The sequence below is a fragment of the Oncorhynchus mykiss genome, chromosome 15, assembly GCF_057628025.1.
Source record: "Oncorhynchus mykiss isolate SJ-2025 chromosome 15, ASM5762802v1, whole genome shotgun sequence".
Classification (NCBI taxonomy): domain Eukaryota; kingdom Metazoa; phylum Chordata; class Actinopteri; order Salmoniformes; family Salmonidae; genus Oncorhynchus; species Oncorhynchus mykiss.
The window spans coordinates 16,479,866-16,500,499 of NC_143036.1; the positions used below are offsets into that span (position 1 = coordinate 16,479,866).

The following is a 20,634-nucleotide window of genomic DNA, read 5'->3' on the forward strand; positions in this document are numbered from 1 at the left end:
TTTCGATGTCTTGTTTATTACGGAGATGGGGGGACTTGTCTGTCTGTGCTCTCAAATTAGCGAGCACAGTTCAAATGTTCAAGTCGCGTGATATCTTGACTGTGTGACTAGTCTCTTCAGACAACGCTTTAGCTAACGTTAGTCAGTCGGTAACAGAAAATGGAAAACGTTCTCTTACTGAAAGAGTCAATTTTGTCTTTTCTAGACAGAAGTGGAGCTCTTCTTCAACTTGCTGAAGACTGCAAACCATTCAACGGTAAGTTTTAAGGGCCAGTGGTAGGCTAGCTAGCGAGAGCTTTCGGTCAGTGTTAGCTAGCTAGCTAATGGGATTGTGTGACTCCTGAGGAAAGGGTAACCTAGGCAACCCTGTACCCACTTGGAGGATGTGGTGAGACGCAGTCCTTCATAGATGACAGCAAACTGTTAAATAACTGATATGGTTATGTAAATTGATAGAGTTGACTTTATAACAGCTACATCAATCACCCAAGTACCTATTCCCTTCAGACATCCAGCGAAATGAAGCTGTGTATCGGTTCTGTATCCGTGTGAACCCTTCAGACCTAATCGAACTGGATCCTAGATTGGGTGATTGTGTTCTCAATGACCCCCTCAAAGCTACAGCACTGTTTCAATCTGTAAGTCCAAAACATCTCCCATTTACATTACCCCATATTCAAACCTTGAATTTTGAACATACTGTTTTTTTATTTATTTTTGTCACTCTTTCAGGTTTGTTTTCTGTCAATAAAGACACTCTCCCTCATAGAGAAAATCCACACAGAAAGTCAGGTGAATGTGATCCTGAAGTTTACACACCTACCTCCGTTCCCTGAGTACACCTTGGACCTCTGTGAGTTTCCCTGTGTTTATGGCCCCATGAGGCCTGTTGCCATGGAGGGCTTGGCCATCGCGATGACTAGGGTCTCCAAGTACACTCAGGGAGCCAGGTTTCTCTGTTCTGAGGAGGACTGTCCCTGCTCAACAGGTAGGCCTGATTACAAGTAACCTATTTCTGTTTTCATAACATCACGGTAATGCCATTTACAAATTCTGTAATATGATGTTATCCTCAGGGTTCCATCACATCAGAGTGCACGCACCCGGAGCCACTGAGTCAGCCACAGTGAGGAGTGACTTCAGCTGCCTGCTCTGCTCCTCTCACCTCAAAGAGGACATCAAGTTCCGGGTCCTGGGGGGTGAGAATGTCCCTAAATGATACCTGATGAAGTAGCCTCACATGCCATTCTTACATGTAGCTCGTCGTTTCTTACTAGCTCTGATTTTGCTGACAGCTACTTTATTGAAGAAAATGTACTTGAATGTGATTGTCTCATCTAGCTACCTTAAGATGGATGCACTGGATAAGAACATCTGCTAAATGACTGACCTTTTGTAATGTAAATATAATGTGGTTTGGAAACAGACAAGCAGCTTGTAGAGCTGATCCATGTTAAAGCACTGGATGTCCTGAAAGTCCATCCTCCCAGTGCCCTCAGGTACCAGTCTGTCACCCTGTTTCTCAGAGGTAAGCTCACATAATGATAATTTTGCCCAAACGTTTTGTAATGTTCACATATTGCAAGTCAAGATTTTGTTTTATCTCCTTAGAAAAGTAACTTAGAAGTTTGTTAGGAATTTTCTCTTCCTTTTCCATGACAAATGTAATTTTGGAGCCAAAATCCAATGGGGGAAGAGTTAAAATAGAGGTTTGAGTAGCCAGCCACGCAGTAGTGCCCCTTGGTGAGATATTAGGTGTTCCTGTGCCCTCCAATAACATTGTCCAGCCATTACCCCTGAGAGAGCAGTGATTCTCAGTGCCAGTATTAGCATATTCTGTTGACCTAGACTTCTGGAGGAATTCAACACAGCTAGATCACGTTACTAAACATATATGTTAATAAGTGTAAGAAACACTCATTAGTTGGGTCACACAACGCACACACAGTGAGATCTTTGTTCCAAGGGCCTGGTTCCTGTGTTGTTCTTGGCAGGGGTGTGTAGGTGCCTTGCATGTTCCTCAAATAATTAGGAAAAAGCAAGACAGAACCGGACAACCCCTCAGAGTGTTATGGTTCTGTTTCCCCCACAACATCGTAGATGAGCTGTGTAACTCCATGAGGATTGGACGTCTGTACAGGGTGCTGGGCATACCGGCCCATGTCCACCAGTGGCCCAACGTCACCTGGAGTGTGGAGGCCAATAGCGTTCAACCGTGGGAGCCTGAATGTAAGGACCTATATGCATGCTTACAATGGTACAGATCAGCTTACATTAAATCCTATTCATAATCTATAGGTCTGATTTTCAGCTACTCCGAGAAAGCCATTCATAAGGAACATGTATGTGTGTGTCCTTGTGTGTGAGGACTGTGACCTCTGACTTGCTTATACCAGAACAGTACAGTACAGTCAAAAGTTTGGACAAACCTACTCATTCCAGGGATTTTATTTATTTGACCTATTTTCTACATTGTAGAATAATAGTGAAGACATAAACAACACATATGGAATCATGTAGTAACCAAGTGTAAAACAAATCTAAATATATTTTGAGATTCTTCAAATAGCCACCCTTTGCCTTGATGACAGCGTTGCACACTCTTGGCATTCTCTCAACCAGCTTCATGAGGTAGTCACCTGGAATTTAAATTAAATTGTAAGTTCATTTGTGGATTTTTTTAGCCAATCAGTTGTGTTGTGACAAGGTAGGGTTGGTATACAGAAGATAGCCCTATATTTGGTAAAAGACCAAGTCCATATTATGGCAAGAACAGCTCAAATAAACAAGGAGAAACGACAGTCCACCATTACTTTAAGACATGAAGGTCAGTCAATCCAGAAAATGTGCAGTCGTAAAAACCATTAAGCGCTATGAAAAAACTGGCTCTCATGAGGACCGCTACAGGAAAAGGAGACCCATTGTTACCTCTGCTGCAGGGGATAAGTTCATTAGAGTTACCAGCCTCAGAAATTTCAGCCCAAATAAATGCTTCAGAGTTCAAGTAACAGACACATCTCAACATCAACTCTTCAGAGGAGACTGTTTGAAACAGGCCTTCATAGTCGAATTGCTGCAAAGAAACCACTAGTAAAGGACACCAATAAGAAGAATAGACTTGCTTGGGCCAAGAAACACGAGCAATGGACATTAGATCGGTGGAAATCTGTCCTTTGGCTCCAAATTGGAGATTTTTGGTTCCAACCGCCGTGTCTTTGTGAGATGCAGAGTAGGTGAACGGATGATTTCAGCATGTGTGGTTCCCACCGTGAAGCATGGAGGATGTGTGATGGTGCTTTGCTGGTGACACTGTCAGTGATTTATTTATAATTCAAGGCACACTTAACCAGCATGGCTACCACAGCATTCTGCAGCAATACTCCATCCCATCTGATTTGAGTTTAGTGGAACTATCATTTGTTTTTCAACAGGACAATAAACCAAAACACTTCCAGGCTGTGTAAGGGCTATTTGTCCAAGAAGGAGAGTGATGGAGTGCTGCATCAGATTACCTGGCCTCCACAATCCCCCGACCTCAACCCAATTGAGATGGTTTGGACCACAGAGTGAAGGAAAAGCAGCCAACAAGTGCTCAGAATATGTGGGAACTCCAAGACTGTTGGTGAAGCTGGTTGAGAGAATGCCAAGAGTGTGCAAAGGGTGGCTACTTTGAAGAATCTAAAATAAAATATATTATGATTTGTTTCCATAGTTTGTCTTCACTAATATTCGACAATGTAGAAAATACAACAAATAAAGAACTCTTGAATGTGTAGGTGTCCAAACTTTTGACTGGTACTGTATATTCAATGACAACACCTCACAGTCCAGTAGATTATTTCCACCCCTCTTCTTTTCCTTCAACCACACCCCCAGACACGGGCACCATCAGCTCTAACTTCCAGGCCCTGTTGACGGCAACAGCCTGTTCCCCCTGGAGGTTCTCTGCCATTGTGGCTAACACGTTTGGATCCCCTGTGGTTCCCCCGGGCTTGTACAGCACTCTGAAGCTGGGCCTGCTGCTCAGCCTGGTCCAGGGCCGGGAGGACAACCCAGACTCACTGCACTGCCTGGACCTGCTAGCCCTGACGACTGACACACTCATACTGGAAAGGTCCTGCATTATAATGCTTCAGTCAGACAGTCAATTAATCAATCTCTGAATCAGTCAATCAATCAACCATGTTCTTAGAAAGCACAATACAATGGCCAAAACAATAACATTACTACAGTAAAATTATACTATGCCTATATTCAAGTCAACAGCATAAATAAATTGTTGAGAGCCAGCCTCCGTTACCCCCGTCTTAGGCTGATGACGTACAGCCTGGGTCTGGCTGGCCGTGGGGTGAGACACCCTGCGACAGGGGAGATGTTTGCCTCTCTTTCTCGTGATGAACACGGAGCAGGCACGGCTAACATCCACGCTGGCTCCGCCCTGCTGGCCACTGGGGGCGTCTGCATGCTCGGGGACCTGGGCCACCACAGGAAAGATAAGATGGATGCCCTTCAGTCAGGTACAGAGCCCTGCTTACCTTGTAGCCTGGAGCCAGTTTGATACAGCTGTAGCAATGCAACATTATGGCACCTCCTGTGACACAAAGTATAGAGTAAGTTATTTGAGTGTATAGCCCAAAGAACTGGTTTCACACGGGGCCTTTGCCTTCTATCCACCCCCAACAGTTAGTTCACCTTTGACCGCTCTCCTTCCCCACCCAGCTCTGGAGAGTCGGACAGTGTCTGTGATCATCCCAGGGAAGAAGTATGGAGAGGATGCTGACCAGCAGATCTCCTTCCCTGTCCAGTGCAGCTTCTGGGCCTTGGCAGACTCCACAGCTCCCTCAAACAAGACCACCAGGACTGGCAGTACAGTGCTGGGAACAGTGGTGGGTCATAGTTGTTTAATTTACATTACATTCAAATGTATTGGACTACTGCACTTGATAAATGTGAGTGCCCCCATTGGGTTGTTGTCTGATATGGTGATTCTGCAACGATGCTATTCCATGTGAGCAGTTTGAAACCTTTTCTCCTACCACACAATGCCAATAGTACTCAGCACTGGCAAATATGTGTTCCCGAAATGTCAAATCTGAGCCAGCCAATTGTCTGTTTAGGCGTTTGCTTTATGTAGGCAAAGCAGGAAGGGGAGACAATTTACTCTCTTCAGAGGAAGTAGTTAATTGTTCCACTCATGGAACAGACTGCTGTCCAAACAAACGCTTTCAGGTTCTCTTCCACTTTGGCCTGTGCCTATTCAGGATGGACAAGAAACAGTACTCTAGTAGTAAATATAGTACTTCCATGTTAAGGTATTTTAACAAAATTAGCTACCAGCCACATGAAAATCTGTGATCCATTGTGTGTGTGTAGGACATGGGCTCGGTCCCTGCCCAGTTGGCTGAGGCCTTTGGTCTGGTGATCCTGTGTCGGGAGGCAGGGGGAAAGCAAGCCCTGCTAGCCCAGACGGTGCACACCCTCAGACAGGCAGTGCAGCCCGGAGAGCCCCTCTACCCATCCTGCATGCAGTTCACCACACAGGACTATAAGGAGGTAAAACCACACAATACTGTACACACTATAATGATATTTACCTTTATGTAATTTATGGCACATATAAAAAATACATCCGCACACTTTTAGATGCTTTGTGACAGACCATTGTGCTCTCTTCCTTCCCCTAGCTTCTGGCCCACACCCAGAGGATCCAGACAGAGCTGAGCCCCGGGGCAGAGATGATGATACATGGCTATTACATGGCCAGCAGAAGGGTCCGCTCAGACTCGGGCCATGGTGCAAAGGTGTCTGTGGCCTCCATCAAGCTACTGTAAGGGCCTACCACATGCTGAGGGTTATTCATAAAAAAAAATACCATGTTTAATATTTATACACATCACCCTTTTACTTATTTTAGTGTTTAACTTGGGCATTTGTCAAATCTGATTTAACTATGTGTAAGAGGCTGCGGCTTTTGTGGAGCGATGGGTAACGACGCTTCGTAGGTGTCAGTTGTTGATGTGTGCAGAAGGTCCCTAGTTCGCGCCCGGGTATGGGCGAGGGGACGGTTTAAAATTATACTGTTACATTGGTATCGATAAGAAACATTACTGTGCAGCCGTATTCATTGATCTGGCCAAGGCTTTCGACTCTGTCAATCACCACATCCTCATCGGCAGACTCAACAGCCTTGGTTTCTCAAATGATTGCCTCGCCTGGTTCACCAACTACTTCTCTGATAGAGTTCAGTGTGTCAAATCGGAGGGTCTGTTGTCCGGACCTCTGGCAGTCTCTATGGGGGTGCCACAGGGTTCAATTCTTGGACCGACTCTCTTCTCTGTATACATCAATGAGGTCGCTCTTGCTGCTAGTGAGTCTCTGATCCACCTCTACGCAGACGACATCATTCTGTATACTTCTGGTCCTTCTTTGGACACTGTGTTAACAACCCTCCAGGCAAGCTTCAATGCCATACAACTCTCCTTCCGTGGCCTCCAATTGCTCTTAAATACAAGTAAAACTAAATGCATGCTCTTCAACCAATCGCTACCTGCACCTACCTACCTGCCTGTCCAACATCACTACTCTGGACGGCTCTGACTTAGAATACGTGGACAACTACAAATACTTAGGTGTCTGGTTAGACTGTAAACTCTCCTTCCAGACCCATATCAAACATCTCCAATCCAAAGTTAAATCTAGAATTGGCTTCCTATTTCGCAACAAAGCATCCTTCACTCATGCTGCCAAACATACCCTTGTAAAACTGACCATCCTACCAATCCTCGACTTTGGCGATGTCATTTACAAAATAGCCTCCAATACCCTACTCAACAAATTGGATGCAGTCTATCACAGTGCAATCCGTTTTGTCACCAAAGCCCCATATACTACCCACCATTGCGACCTGTACGCTCTCGTTGGCTGGCCCTCGCTTCATACTCGTCGCCAAACCCACTGGCTCCATGTCATCTACAAGACCCTGCTAGGTAAAGTCCCCCCTTATCTCAGCTCGCTGGTCACCATAGCATCTCCCACCTGTAGCACACGCTCCAGCAGGTATATCTCTCTAGTCACCCCCAAAACCAATTCTTTCTTTGGCCGCCTCTCTTTCCAGTTCTCTGCTGCCAATGACTGGAACGAGCTACAAAAATCTCTGAAACTGGAAACACTTATCTCCCTCACTAGCTTTAAGCACCAACTGTCAGAGCAGCTCACAGATTACTGCACCTGTACATAGCCCAAACAACTACCTCTTTCCCAACTGTATTTAATTTATTTTGCTCCTTTGCACCCCATTATTTTTATTTCTACTTTGCACATTCTTCTATTGCAAAACTACCATTCCAGTGTTTTACTTGCTATATTGTATTTACCTTGCCACCATGGCCTTTTTTGCCTTTACCTCCCTTCTCACCTCATTTGCTCACATTGTATATAGACTTGTTTATACTGTATTATTGACTGTATGTTTGTTTTACTCCATGTGTAACTCTGTGTTGTTGTATCTCTCAAACAAAAAAATAAAAAGAGAAAAAGCCCTTAATTCTCAGGGCACCTGCAATGTCATATTTCTCCACAAGGTGGAGCACAATCATTCATTTACAGAACCAATAAATGGGTGCCCGAGTGTAGACTATTTTTTGTGTAGGCTGGAAAATATTTTCAGTGGTATCAGATTGGGTTTATTTTTACACAATTTCATCAGTGACCCCCAAAGATATACAAAAGGCTTATCACTAAGACAGGTTTTTCCAGATCTGATGGTCTGTTCCTACATGGTGCATTTCATTGCCAGTTAGTAACTGTACCATTACTCACAGTAAATTCTGCTTAGCTAAAAACTAGACATTTGTTTACTTCTAATTGTCTTTATTGGCATGTTTCTTCCAGGATCTCCCTGGCTGAGGCCCACAGTAAGCTGTGTCTGAGAAGCACAGTGCTGGAGGAGGATGCAGTGATCGCTGTGTTGCTGTGTGAAAACTCCATCACTCTCAGACATGGTATGACACACAGGACCGAAGGCCAAGTCAGCAGCCAAACTCATAGATCCCATTTGCTGCCATGTTGAAATCAAACCCCTCCAGACTCGGCACCATTTCTAGTGATGTCGCAGTCCAACCTTTCTTTTGTCTAGGGTGCCACACCCCTAGGTCCGTAGCCGTGCTACAGCCCCCCCCCCAAACTAGTGCAAAGTCTTTAATACTCCTGTATATGGGGAGAAAAATACATCAGCAGAGCATGGTGAAGACTCCCGCAGTCATGCCTAGGTCTTGCTTTAATGTCAGTGAGTGGGGATTTCTACAGTCAAATCACATTTTTATCAGTCACATGCAGGTGTAGCTACAGGCAAGAGTATCCTGGCCATGATCTTCTTTGCTCTAGTAATAGCAGCCAGTGTGGACTGCAGTCTAGATTTTCCCTGATAGTTGGTCTGGGGACTGCTCCCTCTACCTACAGGAGCCTCAGCGCTCGTTATCCCACCCGACGCAGCATTTCCCTGTGACCTGTGTGACCTGGAAGCTCTCCACAGGAGAGACCTTATCCTGGAGCAGCTCCAACAAAGCATCCTGCACTTTGTCTACGCCTACGCACCCGGGGCCACCAGCTACATCACTGAGGAGGAATAGGACCACAGCTAAGTTAAAGGATTTTTCTATATTGAATTGCAATAGGGAAATGAGCTACTCAGAAGAAGAAACGTTCCATAAGCACAAAGCGCTTCAAATTGAGCGTTTCTCCTCCGCCAAGATAATCCATCCACCTGACAGGTGCGTCATACCAAGTAGCTGATTAAACAGCATGATTGCTGTAGCCACATATCAGGTTGAGGGAGAGTGGAATTGGCATGCTGACTGCAGGAATGTCCACCAGAGTATTGAATGAGAATTTGGCAGTACATCCAACCGGCCTCACCTGCGATAAGCCACCCAGACAGGTGATAAAACTAATTCTGACTGGGTGGGCCTATTCCCTCCCAGGCCAACCCATGGCTACGCACCTGCAGTCAATTGAAATCCATTGATTAGGGTCTAATACATGAACTGTAACATTCATATTTTTCAGTGTAATTCAATGTAGGCAGAAAAAAGATTGCGATTAATGTACCATAAAATATTTTATTTCATAACGGGGCAGAATAAAATCTGATTAAAACAAACATTTAACCTTAAGCAGGGGAGTCAGACCAAGGTTGTGCTTTTTTTGACAGGCAAGAATGGTGAAAATAGGGTGATAGTTTAGGTCTCCAGGGTCATATTTGTGAAGGAGTTCATGCACTGCTTTCCAAACCTTGTGAATTGTCAACGAATAGAAGAAATCAGTTAAATAAATGACCATTGTCTAATAAGATTAGCCATCAACCTACAACTTTCTACCATCGTGGGTTTAGTTACAATGCTGGTAATTCAAATGAATGGCTTTTCAGCAGGGTAAATTAGCAGAAATGTCAGAAAGGGCATCAATTCCATTTAAAATGAATGGACACCTCTCAACCCAGGAAATAACTCCCCTACTGCAGGCCTAACAATCCTGCATGATGAAATAAGAGTCTCAAACCGTAGTCAGGGATTGCAGGTTTAATGATTGAAGGTAGCCCCTGCCACGAGGTGCACCGCAGATATTGAGCTAAGCAAGATGCTCACGCTTCAACACTCTTAGTTGTGGAAATTGACCCCCTTTACTCACTGCATCTATACCATATCGCTGCGTCTACCTATAATGATCAATGCTAATATTGGCAGTTCAGTTAGTCACAGCATCCCAATTTAGTCAGATCAGTAAATAGCAAAAGTGAGAAGTCATCACAACTCCAGTAGAAGACTGAAGGAAACCAGTTGGCTATTTAGCCCTCACACTCACCATAGGGTTGAGATTTAAGTCTTCATATTCCACATACTGGATCATCAAACCCAATCTAGGAGAGAACAGTCTATTAGCATGACTATCATTTGATTGTAGTTAGGCAAAATATACAAGCAATTATACTGTAGTTCAGGAAGTCTCTCTCAGCATCCCAATTTAGTCTGATGGGTAAACGGCAAAATGTAGAACTCATCACAACTCCAGTTTCGTGCACATTTGCCGATCAAAGACATGTTTGGCCCTCAGATTAAAAATAATATTTTACTCACCACAGGGCAAGATCTTCAATATACATCCTGGCCCATTAACTCTATGAAAGAACAGAATTATAATTTGATAGATAATGTAAAAATATATCTCAGAATAATGGTAGTTCAGTTAGTCACACTGTCAGCACCCCAATAATGGTCTGATGGGTAAACGGCAAAAATGATAACTCATCACAACATTAACCAAAGGGTTGTATACTAGTTGGTTAATGCCAGTGGAAACGAGAAGGTATAGGCCTAACTCACCAAAAACAAGATGTAGATTGCGTGTCAAACTCATTGCACGAAGGGCAGAGTGTATGCAGGTTTTCACTGCTCCCTGTACTTGATTGACGAGTTAAGGTCACTCCATAACCTGGATGTCTAAGCCTTAACTGAAAGGAAAACCCAAAACCCACAGACACTAGGCTCTCTATGGAATGAGTGACACCCCTGGTGTAGATCTCTTATAGCGTCTTCAGTACCCTGCCAGCCAATCAAATCTGTGGGAGAAAAAAATTGTTATACTGATGATCATTGGCCTCCAATCGAGATGTGGGTTGAAATTGTATTCTTTAGTTAGAATAATGCTGGTGGTTCAGTTAGTCACAGTCTCAACACCCCAATTTAGTCAGATGGGTAAACGGCAAATGTGTGAAGTCATCACAGTACCAGCAGAACAACCGACTAGCAGAGCATAGCTTAGAGTTAGGAATGAACTCACCTCAGTACACTACTGGCATAGCCAGCACCATCTGTCCCCAAAAGAAAAACCTGTGAAAAAAACTGAATGAATTTTGTGACAAAAAAAATTATAAATCAAATTGGACTGACAGTTGTGGTATGGTCATTGTTGTGATTTTACTGGTAGTTCAGTTAGTCTCAGCAACCAAATTTAGTTAGATGGGTAAATGGCAAAAATGATATTCTAGGCCTTTTAATAAACCTTGGGTTTAAGAATGGACGACTCACTCCAGTACAACAAAGGATGCATCCGTGTCTGGATCCTTCAACACCCTTCAAGTCCATGAACGCTATAAGAGAAATACATAAAACCTGAAGTGAAATTCCTGCTGCTGTATATTTAAAAACACTGTCATAAATCAGCCTACACAGCTGTCGAATTTAACAAATTCAAGGTTCAGCTAATTCTGGGATACAGATCGCACACAACTCTACTGCTCAGATATTCAAAGATATTAAGAGAGCCACATTCAGAGCTATGGGAAGCATTCTGCACTTTGAAAAAGTCTGAGTGACATCCAAAAATAGTACTCCCAAGTAATTGCCAGGTAACTGGTGTGGAACTATTGGTTTTTATCTTGCATGGATAAGCTGTACTGAAGGAATAGCCAATGCACTCCGAACACAACTAGACAGCTAAAATGAGTAATGAACTTAGGGTCAGGGGGCACATTTAACACAGCTTGGGAGTACTGCACAATGAAAGCCCACACTGCACTGCAGGTTCAACAGCAGATCACGACCTTAACCAAGACCTTTACTCCTTTGAGACGTCCAAAGTCGAGATTCCACAATGAAGTCATTGCGAAGACAATTAACAGACCACCGTGGTATCCGATGATCGGTGACCAGAGCAGGTGTGCAGTAACCTAACTAACAATAGGGGCCGAAATGACAAAGGGGCCATTTATCATCGGATCTGGGACAAGCAGCAGACAGTATGATTTATTACAATACTGCTGGGACATTTAGGCCCAAATACACCGTTCGATAAGTCACTTATTCCATTCCATTCACACATGATACTAAGATCCAAGAGTAAACCGTCAATTTATTTTGGTAAAATTATCCATAGTATGATTGCCAACAGCTCACATGCACCGACAAAAGTGCCTCAAATGTCTGCGGGATGCACCAATTTGAGCATAAACATGAGGGAGTGGTTAATTAGCAAACTAAATGAATGATTATTAAATAATTAATGAGCTGCACCCTTTGCCAGACAATATCCATACATTACCAGTCTCTCGCTTACCCTAGCGCTAACTACATTATGGCCACGACAGTCTGCCTACTCACGTGATCAGTGGCATTGATTCGTGGCCCTCGAGCGCAGCGCACCAGTGACAAGGAAACGGTTCGCTTACTAACCTAGTCAATAAAATTGTTTAATTGAAACGGGACGATTATATTACAGAAAACTACGTAAATGATTTCGAATCCATTTTTAGAGGGAAGGATATAATCCTTATTTTGACGGCGGAAACGTCAGGTTAGCTAACATGCTAGTGTTCTGGTATTTTATATAGCCAGCTAAAACACCAATTTGCATTATTATTGAATAAAACCGACTGCCTAATGTTATTAGCAACCTACCTGTTGCCTGAACGGGGAACTCAACAAGTTGTTGATCATAAAAATAATATGGGTGCGAGCGCATACAACCTCCATGCGTCCTCCTTCGTTGTTCTTCTACAGAGAAAGATAAGACTTCCTGCTTCATCGTTATTGGCATGCGCAGTCTGAGCTCACATCACGCAGGCGACTACCAAAAACACCCTACAAGGTTTTACCTATTATTATGAGGCAGCTAATAGGTCTATTTTATAACTTTTGAAAACGGTGTTTTAATTGTATTTGTGTTTTGGCCATTTTCATTTGAATTAAAAGGTCCAATGCAGCCGTTTTGATCTCAATATCAAATCATTTCTGGGTAACAATTTACGTTAAGTACCTTAATGTGGGTTTTCAATTAACATTGTCAAAAAGATGGCTTAGCAAAGAGCAATTTCTCAAACAAATTGTTTTTCTAGGACTGTCTGGGAGTGGTCTGAGTGGGGAGGGGAAAGGTGAAAAAAAAGCTGTTATTGGCAGAGAGGTTTGGAACTCTCTTTCTTATTGGTCTATTAACGGTCAACAGGCAGGCCAAAACTCCATCCCACCAAAACAGGCAGAAATGTCAGGCAGTCTTTTCAGACAGCTCTTACACTAAAAGGGCATTATCAGCGTAGTGTGGAAATACACACTCAGTGGCCAGTTTATTAGACACATCACCCCGTTCATGAAAACGGTTCGCTCCTACAGACAGCGAGTCACATGGCCGTGGCTTGCTTTATAAAGCAGGCAGACAGGCATCTGGTTACTTGCTTCGATTAAAAGTTAGAATGGGCAAAACGGGTGACCTAAGCGACTTCGAGTGTGATATGATCGTCGGTGCCAGGCGCGCCGGTTCCAGTATCTAAGTAACGGACGGCCCCCTGGGCTTGTCATACACGGCAGTGTCTAGGGTTTACCGATAATGGTGCGACAAACAAAAAAACTTCCAGTCAGTGGCAGTCCTGTGGGCGGAAACAGCTCGTTAACGAGAGTGGTCAAAGGAGAATGGCAAGAATCGTACAAGCTCACAGGCGGACCACAAACAGGCAAATAACGGCGCAGTGGTGTGCAGAATGGCATCTCGGTGCACACAACTCGTCTGTCCTTTTCACGGATGGACTGTTGCAGCAGACAACCACACCGGGTTCCACTCCAATCAGCTAATAATAAGAAGAAGCGTCTCCAGTGGGAACGCGATCACCAACACTGGACAATTGAGGAGTGGAAAAACATTGCCTTAGTTCAATTAATCCCTGTTCCTGTTGCGTCATGCTGAAGGCAGTCAGGATTTGGTGTAAACAGCATGAAACCATGGCCCCATCCTGCCTAGTGTCATCGGTACAGGCTGGTGGCAGTGGTGTAGTGGTGTGGGGGATGTTTTCCTGGCACACGTTAGGTCCCATGACACCAATTGTAGCAAATTGTATCAATTGTACCTTGGTACCAAACGTTGGAATGTTTCTGACACCTTGTAGAATCCATTCCCTTGAAGAATTCAGGCTGTTCTGGAGGCAAAGGGGGTCCAACTCGATAGTATACTGAAAAAATATATAAATGTAACATGCAAAAATTGAGTTACAGTTATTCTCCTGTTTTTTTCTAGTATTACATTGTTACTGATTATTGCATTTTGGGGTTTTGAGTTTGCAAGAAAGCCATTTCACTGTACTTGTGCATGTGACATTAACTTGAAATCAGTCAATTGAAATAAATCTATGGATTTCACATGATTTGGCGGGGACGCAGCCATGGGAGGGCATAGGCCAATCAGAATGATTTTTTCCTCACTAAAGGGCTTTATTACAGACAGAAATACTCCTCAGTTTCATCAGCAGTCCAGGTGGCTGTTTTCAGACAATCCTGTAGGCGAAGAAGCTGAATGTGGAGGTCCTGGGCTGGCGTGGTTACACGTGGTCTGTGGTTGTACATACTGCCAAATTCTCTAAAACGACATTGGAGGTGGTTTATGGTAGAGAAATTAACATTAAATTCTCTGGCAACAGTTCTGGTGGACATTCCTGCAGTCTGCATGACAATTGCACGCTCCCTCAAAACTTGAGACATCTGTGGCACTGTGTTGTGACAACTGCATAAAAAATATATATTATCCCAACACAAGGTGCACCTGTGTAATGATCATGCAGTTTAATCAGCTTCTTAATATGCCACACCTGTCAGGTGGATGGATTATCTTGGCAACGGTAAAGATTTCACTTGACTGGGCAGGGGCGCAGCCATGGGTTGGCCTGGGAGGGAATAGGCCCACCCACTGGGGAGCCAGGCCCAGCCAGTCAGAATGAGGTTTTCACCACAAAATGGCTTTATTACAGACATGTTTCATCAGCTGTCTGGATGGCTAATCTCAGACGATCACGCAGGCGAGGTTACACGTGGTCTGAGGTTGTGAGGCCGGTTGGACGTACTTCTAAATTCTCAAACGACGGAGAGAAATGAACATTGACTTATCTGGCAACAGCTCTGGTGGATATTCCTGCAGTCAGCATGCCAATTCCACGCTCCCTCAACTTGAGACATCTGTGGCATTGTGTTGTGACAACTGCACATTTGTGTTGTTTAAAAAAAAAAATCCCCAGCACAAGGTGCACCTGTGTGATGTGCATGCTGTTTAATCAGCTTCTTGATATGCCACACCTGTCAGGTGAATAGCTTATCTTGGCAAAAGAGAAATGCTCACTAACAGGGATGTAAACAAATTGGTGCACAAAATTTGATAGGAATGGACATTTTCTGGGATCTTTTATTTCAGCTCATGAAACATGGGACCAACACTTTGTTGTGTTTATATTTTTGTTCAGTATAGATGAGTGTACCTAATAAACTGGCTACTGATTGTATATGAAACACAGGGAAATCAATTGTTTTACTCCACTGGGCCTTTAAAACCATAACTATCAGTTTTTCTTTTGAATATTGTGCTAAGTTTCTAATTTGCACATTTCAGAAGTGTAACAGTGTCTGAGTAGCCTACATAAAAGTGCACTTTCTAAATTGATCTCTGAACATTCGATATCAACTTCATAAAGCTAAAATTCTCAAAAGTTATGCTTTGGTTTAACGGGATAGTTTGGGATTTTGGCAATGAGGCTTACTTAAAACTGAACACAGAGACATACAAATTATATCCAGTTCATCTGACTCTCGGGAAGTAGATACATTTTTTTAAATTAATTGCCCAAATCCCGAACATTCCCTTTAATAGAAGTGGCCTCTTGCCGAGTTGAAAACAACTGGGAGGTCAAATCATGACTTCAGTGATCTTCAGCTCGGGAAGTCCGAGCTCTAGAAAAGGCCCGACCTCCCGAGTTGGAATTCGGAATTGGATGACGTTCAAATCGATTTCCCAGTCAGAGCTAGTTTTTTTCCGAGTTCCCAGTTGTTTTGAACACACTGAAGTCGGAATTCAGAGATTTCCGCGTTCCCAGTTCCCATTGTTTTGAATTCGGTATCTGGACACACTATACACCACACTGAAAGAGTCACTACCATTTTGAATAGACTTAGGGCCCATTCCACAATATGTGCCTTGAAATGCATTAACATGTATTGTAATTAGGAGTTTGTTGTGGTTGCAAAATTGTGCATTTGTGTAAAATATATATCTGACTGCAAAAAATGAATGTCAACTCATAATTCCCTTTTCATGCAAATCATCAAATGGAATCCCTCTTGATTGTTAAGAGATAAAACTGGACTTAAATGACAGAACATGATTATTTAGGCCACTTAGAACAAATACATCTCAGTAAACTTATTTACAACCGATGGAATGGGAGACATGTCTTATTTCTATTCCTCAAGTTATTATCAAAAAACTGATGAAGATGAAGAGGCTCCTACCACTGTTGAGATTCTGACAGATCACTTCACATGACAGATGTTAAGTTATTCACACATGCATTTAGTGCAAATGTTCATTTCACCAGACACGGAATTTCTAAAAAGTACACATACACACGTTAATATCTCCAACAGGCACAGAACAGCAGAGCAGAAACACAGCATGGCCAAAATAAGAGCAACAATATTCAGGCTTTCTCAGATTTTATATACATAATCACATAATATATTAATTTACAATGTGTTTCTACTATTGAAAGAGTCGTGACTGTCTCCTTTACATGAAAATACTGAAGTCGAAAGCAGAGACTTCAGTTGTTTGATAAATAAAAAATAATAAGCACTGTCAGACGACGAATCTGCTGTCCATTTCATAAGTCCTCATTGGTGGATTTAGCTGAATGGTCGTCTGAATTAGAAGTCCCTTATGCCGTGGATAGATTTATGTCTGCGAGGTCGACGATGATGCGCCTTGATTTTCTGTCGGTTTTGAATTGTTCAGAAACTGACCGCTGGCGCCGACGTATAACCTGGATCGCATTGGCCACTTCTGTTAAGATAAAAAGATAACAAATTATTTAGTGAGTGCAGTTAACTGATTTCAATGCACCTGAAAATATAATTAATAAATGAAGAAACAAATATGTTGCTAAGTTTATTTTAAGTAATTATTCAGTTGAACACACATACATTAAGCAATATATTAATTTAAATGTTTAATTTTACACAATTTATGGTGCAAATTGGTGCTTTCAATTACCAATAATAGCCATTCCTCTCTGTATAATTGTATTAAACATAATAGGAAGCCTACTCATTTTAAAGATCTGTGTAATATAAAAAGTTGTGCAATGATGGCTAAATGCATTTTATGCATTGATAATTGTTAGCCAAATATTTTTTTATTATCATGTGGTATATCGAATAGAGCTGAGACACAATTATCACACACTTTGTCAGGTTAGTTTCAAATGGAATTTCGATATCAATTCAACGTCAAAATGTGTTGGGCCTACTTACTTTCACAGGGTGCAGGTAACCTTCACCTTTCAGCGAGTGTAAGGCCTCTGTTTGTCTATTGCTCTCTCCCTCCTCCATCCCCTCCTCTTGCAAGGTCCGAGTCAGATGGGCAATATACGTGGTGGCCAAAATCAACACGTCGAGCTTGGACAGTTTTGTGTCCGGTGGCACCGACGGAAGAGTCCTCTGTAGCTCCAGGAATGCGCTTCTCAGGGTCTGCACTCGACTCCTCTCCCGTGCTGCGTTGGCTGCTGCCGGTCGCCCTCTGCCACCGAGCCCACCGGCCTGGACCACCCTGGAGTGCTGCAGGGCCTCCGGACGCCGACTGTCGATGGTCAGCATGTCAGGACTGGGGCTGGAGCTGGGGCTAGACGTGGGACTCTCATCCATAACTGTCACTGGGCCATTTCCACTATCCATGCGTATCGTCTGTCTTCCAACCATATAGGGAGCACTTATAAACCTGACGGGTAACATATGTCTTGTTGATGAATGCACATTTTCACTTGCCTATTAATTACATAAACAAACTGAAAATGCCAAGACTGTAATTGAAACAAAAAAAATATGTATTACATATTTTATAATAAGCCTACATTAGCCTACAGATATAGTACAAGTTTATGTAGGTATATTGACCAGTGTGCGCAAATGCATTGAAATGATCTGCAACAGGCCAAGTTAGTTGCTGAACATAAATGAAGGCAGGCATATCGAATCCTCACCCTTGTCTTGAACTGTGCGCATTTTGAACTTGTGTATAAACACGCCGTTGAATATTTAGGCATTTTGAAAAAGATTAATGCTAAAATAGTATTGCAACAAATTCTGTATCCAATTAGGCCTATTGAGTAAACTTAAATTTGCAATACCCATATAAAGCATTCATTGCGCATATTGGCAACATGTACTTAATCAACATGCAATAAAAACATTACTAAATTGTTGTGAAGAATGTCAATCAAATATCAAAGAAAATATAATCACATGTTATTGTTCCTTCATTATTGCAATAAAGCATTTGAAAAAGAATTATACTGAGACCCACGTGTGTTAACCTTGACCTAAGAAGGCTGCTTTCCCAAGTTTAATTTGACATAAGAATGTGAAACATATAATATATAGTTCTATGGCGGTTGCATCATTATTTGGTGTGGTGCAGACTCATGTAAATAATACCAATTATCGTGCACGTTCCATCACCATCATTAAATATGTTTACATAACTGACTGTGCTTGATGGTGTTATCAAGAAATCAAAACACCTCATAACCCTCTGAAAATAATATTACTTTGAATGTATTCCAAGCCATGTCTATGAAAATAAGGAGAACTTACCTTAAAATTTCCCCAAAAACGCCGCCTTGAGTAACGACATCAAGGCAATGCAGAGAGGTATCGTGCACCGCACAGACTCCACTGCTGCTACAGTAGGAGGTGGAGAAAAGTAGCCCTGCCGCTCCAAGTACAGATAATCTTTATAAAGAGGCGCGGCCGCGGAAAAAGGTGCGCAGTGGTCCGCGTCTATGCGTGCTCACCTGAGTGTGTGCTTAAAACTCTCAGGAGCTTCTAATTTATTGGATACCCAAAGAGCTGACAACTCTTAGACTCCGGAGTAATTAATCATAAGCCCTTAAGACTGCCTGGCAGTGGGAGAGACTCTGCTCTTTCCCTTTCACAACTTGTTTGTGTCAGAGGGGAGAGAGAAGTGACCCCTTTTCAACACCAGAGGCAGCATTTTTTTCTAGCGAACACCATTTTGGGGACGGTATTTCTCTCAAAACCATATATATGTGAGCAAACCATGTATTTTTTGTCATATTATGGTCACGTCAATAAAGAGAGGTCATCTGTATTATTACGTTGATATGGGTCGTCAACTGGTATACCTGCCTTTCTACCCAAGTGCTCGGTCACTGCTTTGCTTTCTAAAGGCTTCAAGGGGGCTATATCAGGTACATGCCCAAATAAACAGTCCCTAATATTTTGGTGCTAATGTTGCAGACGCCAATGGTTGCAGCAGACCATGATGACAAGATGACTAGAGGGTAAGGTGATATGCAAAATTGACTAATTGCCAGGGTGCCTTGAGTTGCAGGTAGAAAAATAGTCTGATTTCCATGAAACAGCTAGGGCTAATAAACAAACTTTGAACAATGCAATCAACACAGGCCTACATGAGGAAATACTTGCGACACATAAATTAATCACTGATTTCCAGGGTCCGCAAACGGAGATGTCGGCAAATGAATGATTGCAATTATTCATAATATAGGCTATATCCTTAGACGGTTCTTAATAAACATTATTTTTGTTAGGATGGAGTAACAGAATTGCTTCGGGGAGGACCACTAATTATGAGGCAGAGCAAAAAGGGTTAAGTAAGCTTCGTTCCCTAATTACCCCACATCTTTCAGGGGTTATACTTCGACATACTTTAAAAAGCCCATTTAGACGTGCGGAGGGAATTTAGACAGGGACTTATAGCATACAATAACCAACCCAATATCACTCCTAACTCGGCGAGGATTTGTTGTGTTGGCTGTGTTGTGTTGGAGGATTATTTCCACATTATGAGAGAGGGACTGCAGGCAATATGCAATTAATATGTCCTTTGCTACCGCTCAGCATGCGGTACCGATGCACGAATGGAACCAACAGGACCCTGAACAGCTTCTACCCGAAGACACAAGGCTGCTAAATAGTTAGTTAAATCGCTAACCAAACAGCTTCTACCCGAAGACACAAGGCTGCTAAATAGTTAGTTAAATCGTTAACCAAACAGCTTCCCAGACTACCTTCATTGACCCCGTTTGCAAATGTTTTTACTCATCACAACCGTTGCTGCAATACTGTTAACTAGCTCTCACTTTATTACATGTACAGTGCATATCTACCTCAATTACCTCGTACCCCTGCGCCTCTACTCGGTACTGGTACCTCATGTATATAGCCACGTTATCTTTACTCATTGTGTATTTATTCAAACTTTTTTATTGCGTGTTATTATTTTTCTATTATTTCTCTATTTTCTCTCTGCATTGTTGGGAAGGGCCCGTTAGTAAGCATTTCACTGTTGTTCACGAAGCATGTGAAGAATACAATTTGATGCTCTAAAATTACTTTTTTTTGTTTTTTAGTAAGTATTGATCAATTAACCAAGGCTTCTGTTGAAATGAAAACATTCACAATTTATTATACAATAATCTTATAAATGACAATGGTGCGCAATCAAGTGCATATCTCCCGAGTGGCGCAGCGGTCTAAGGTACTGTGCTAGAGGCGTCACTACAGACACCCTGGTTCG

The 20,634-nt window shown here is 42.6% G+C and overlaps 2 protein-coding genes across 2 annotated transcripts; one reads left to right on the forward strand and one right to left on the reverse strand.

Annotated features, from left to right (window-relative positions):
* Window positions 1–15: 15 nt before the first annotated feature.
* On the forward strand, window positions 16–15,311 carry mcmdc2 (minichromosome maintenance domain containing 2). Its single transcript, XM_021562461.3, has 13 exons — window positions 16–256; window positions 508–638; window positions 733–988; window positions 1,077–1,199; window positions 1,427–1,528; window positions 2,101–2,229; window positions 3,877–4,114; window positions 4,312–4,517; window positions 4,720–4,886; window positions 5,374–5,553; window positions 5,685–5,827; window positions 7,891–8,000; window positions 8,458–15,311. Exons 1-13 carry the CDS (start codon window positions 160–162, stop codon window positions 8,625–8,627), a joined length of 2,052 nt encoding a protein of 683 aa, XP_021418136.2. The 5' UTR covers window positions 16–159; the 3' UTR covers window positions 8,628–15,311.
* Window positions 15,312–16,625: 1,314 nt separating this feature from the next.
* tcf24 (transcription factor 24) lies at window positions 16,626–17,836 on the reverse strand. Its single transcript, XM_021562462.3, has 2 exons — window positions 17,328–17,836; window positions 16,626–16,857 (listed from the first exon to the last, which is right to left on the reverse strand). The coding sequence occupies exons 1-2, from the start codon at window positions 17,802–17,804 to the stop codon at window positions 16,750–16,752; spliced, it is 585 nt and encodes a 194-aa protein (XP_021418137.1). The 5' UTR covers window positions 17,805–17,836; the 3' UTR covers window positions 16,626–16,749.
* Window positions 17,837–20,634: the final 2,798 nt, after the last annotated feature.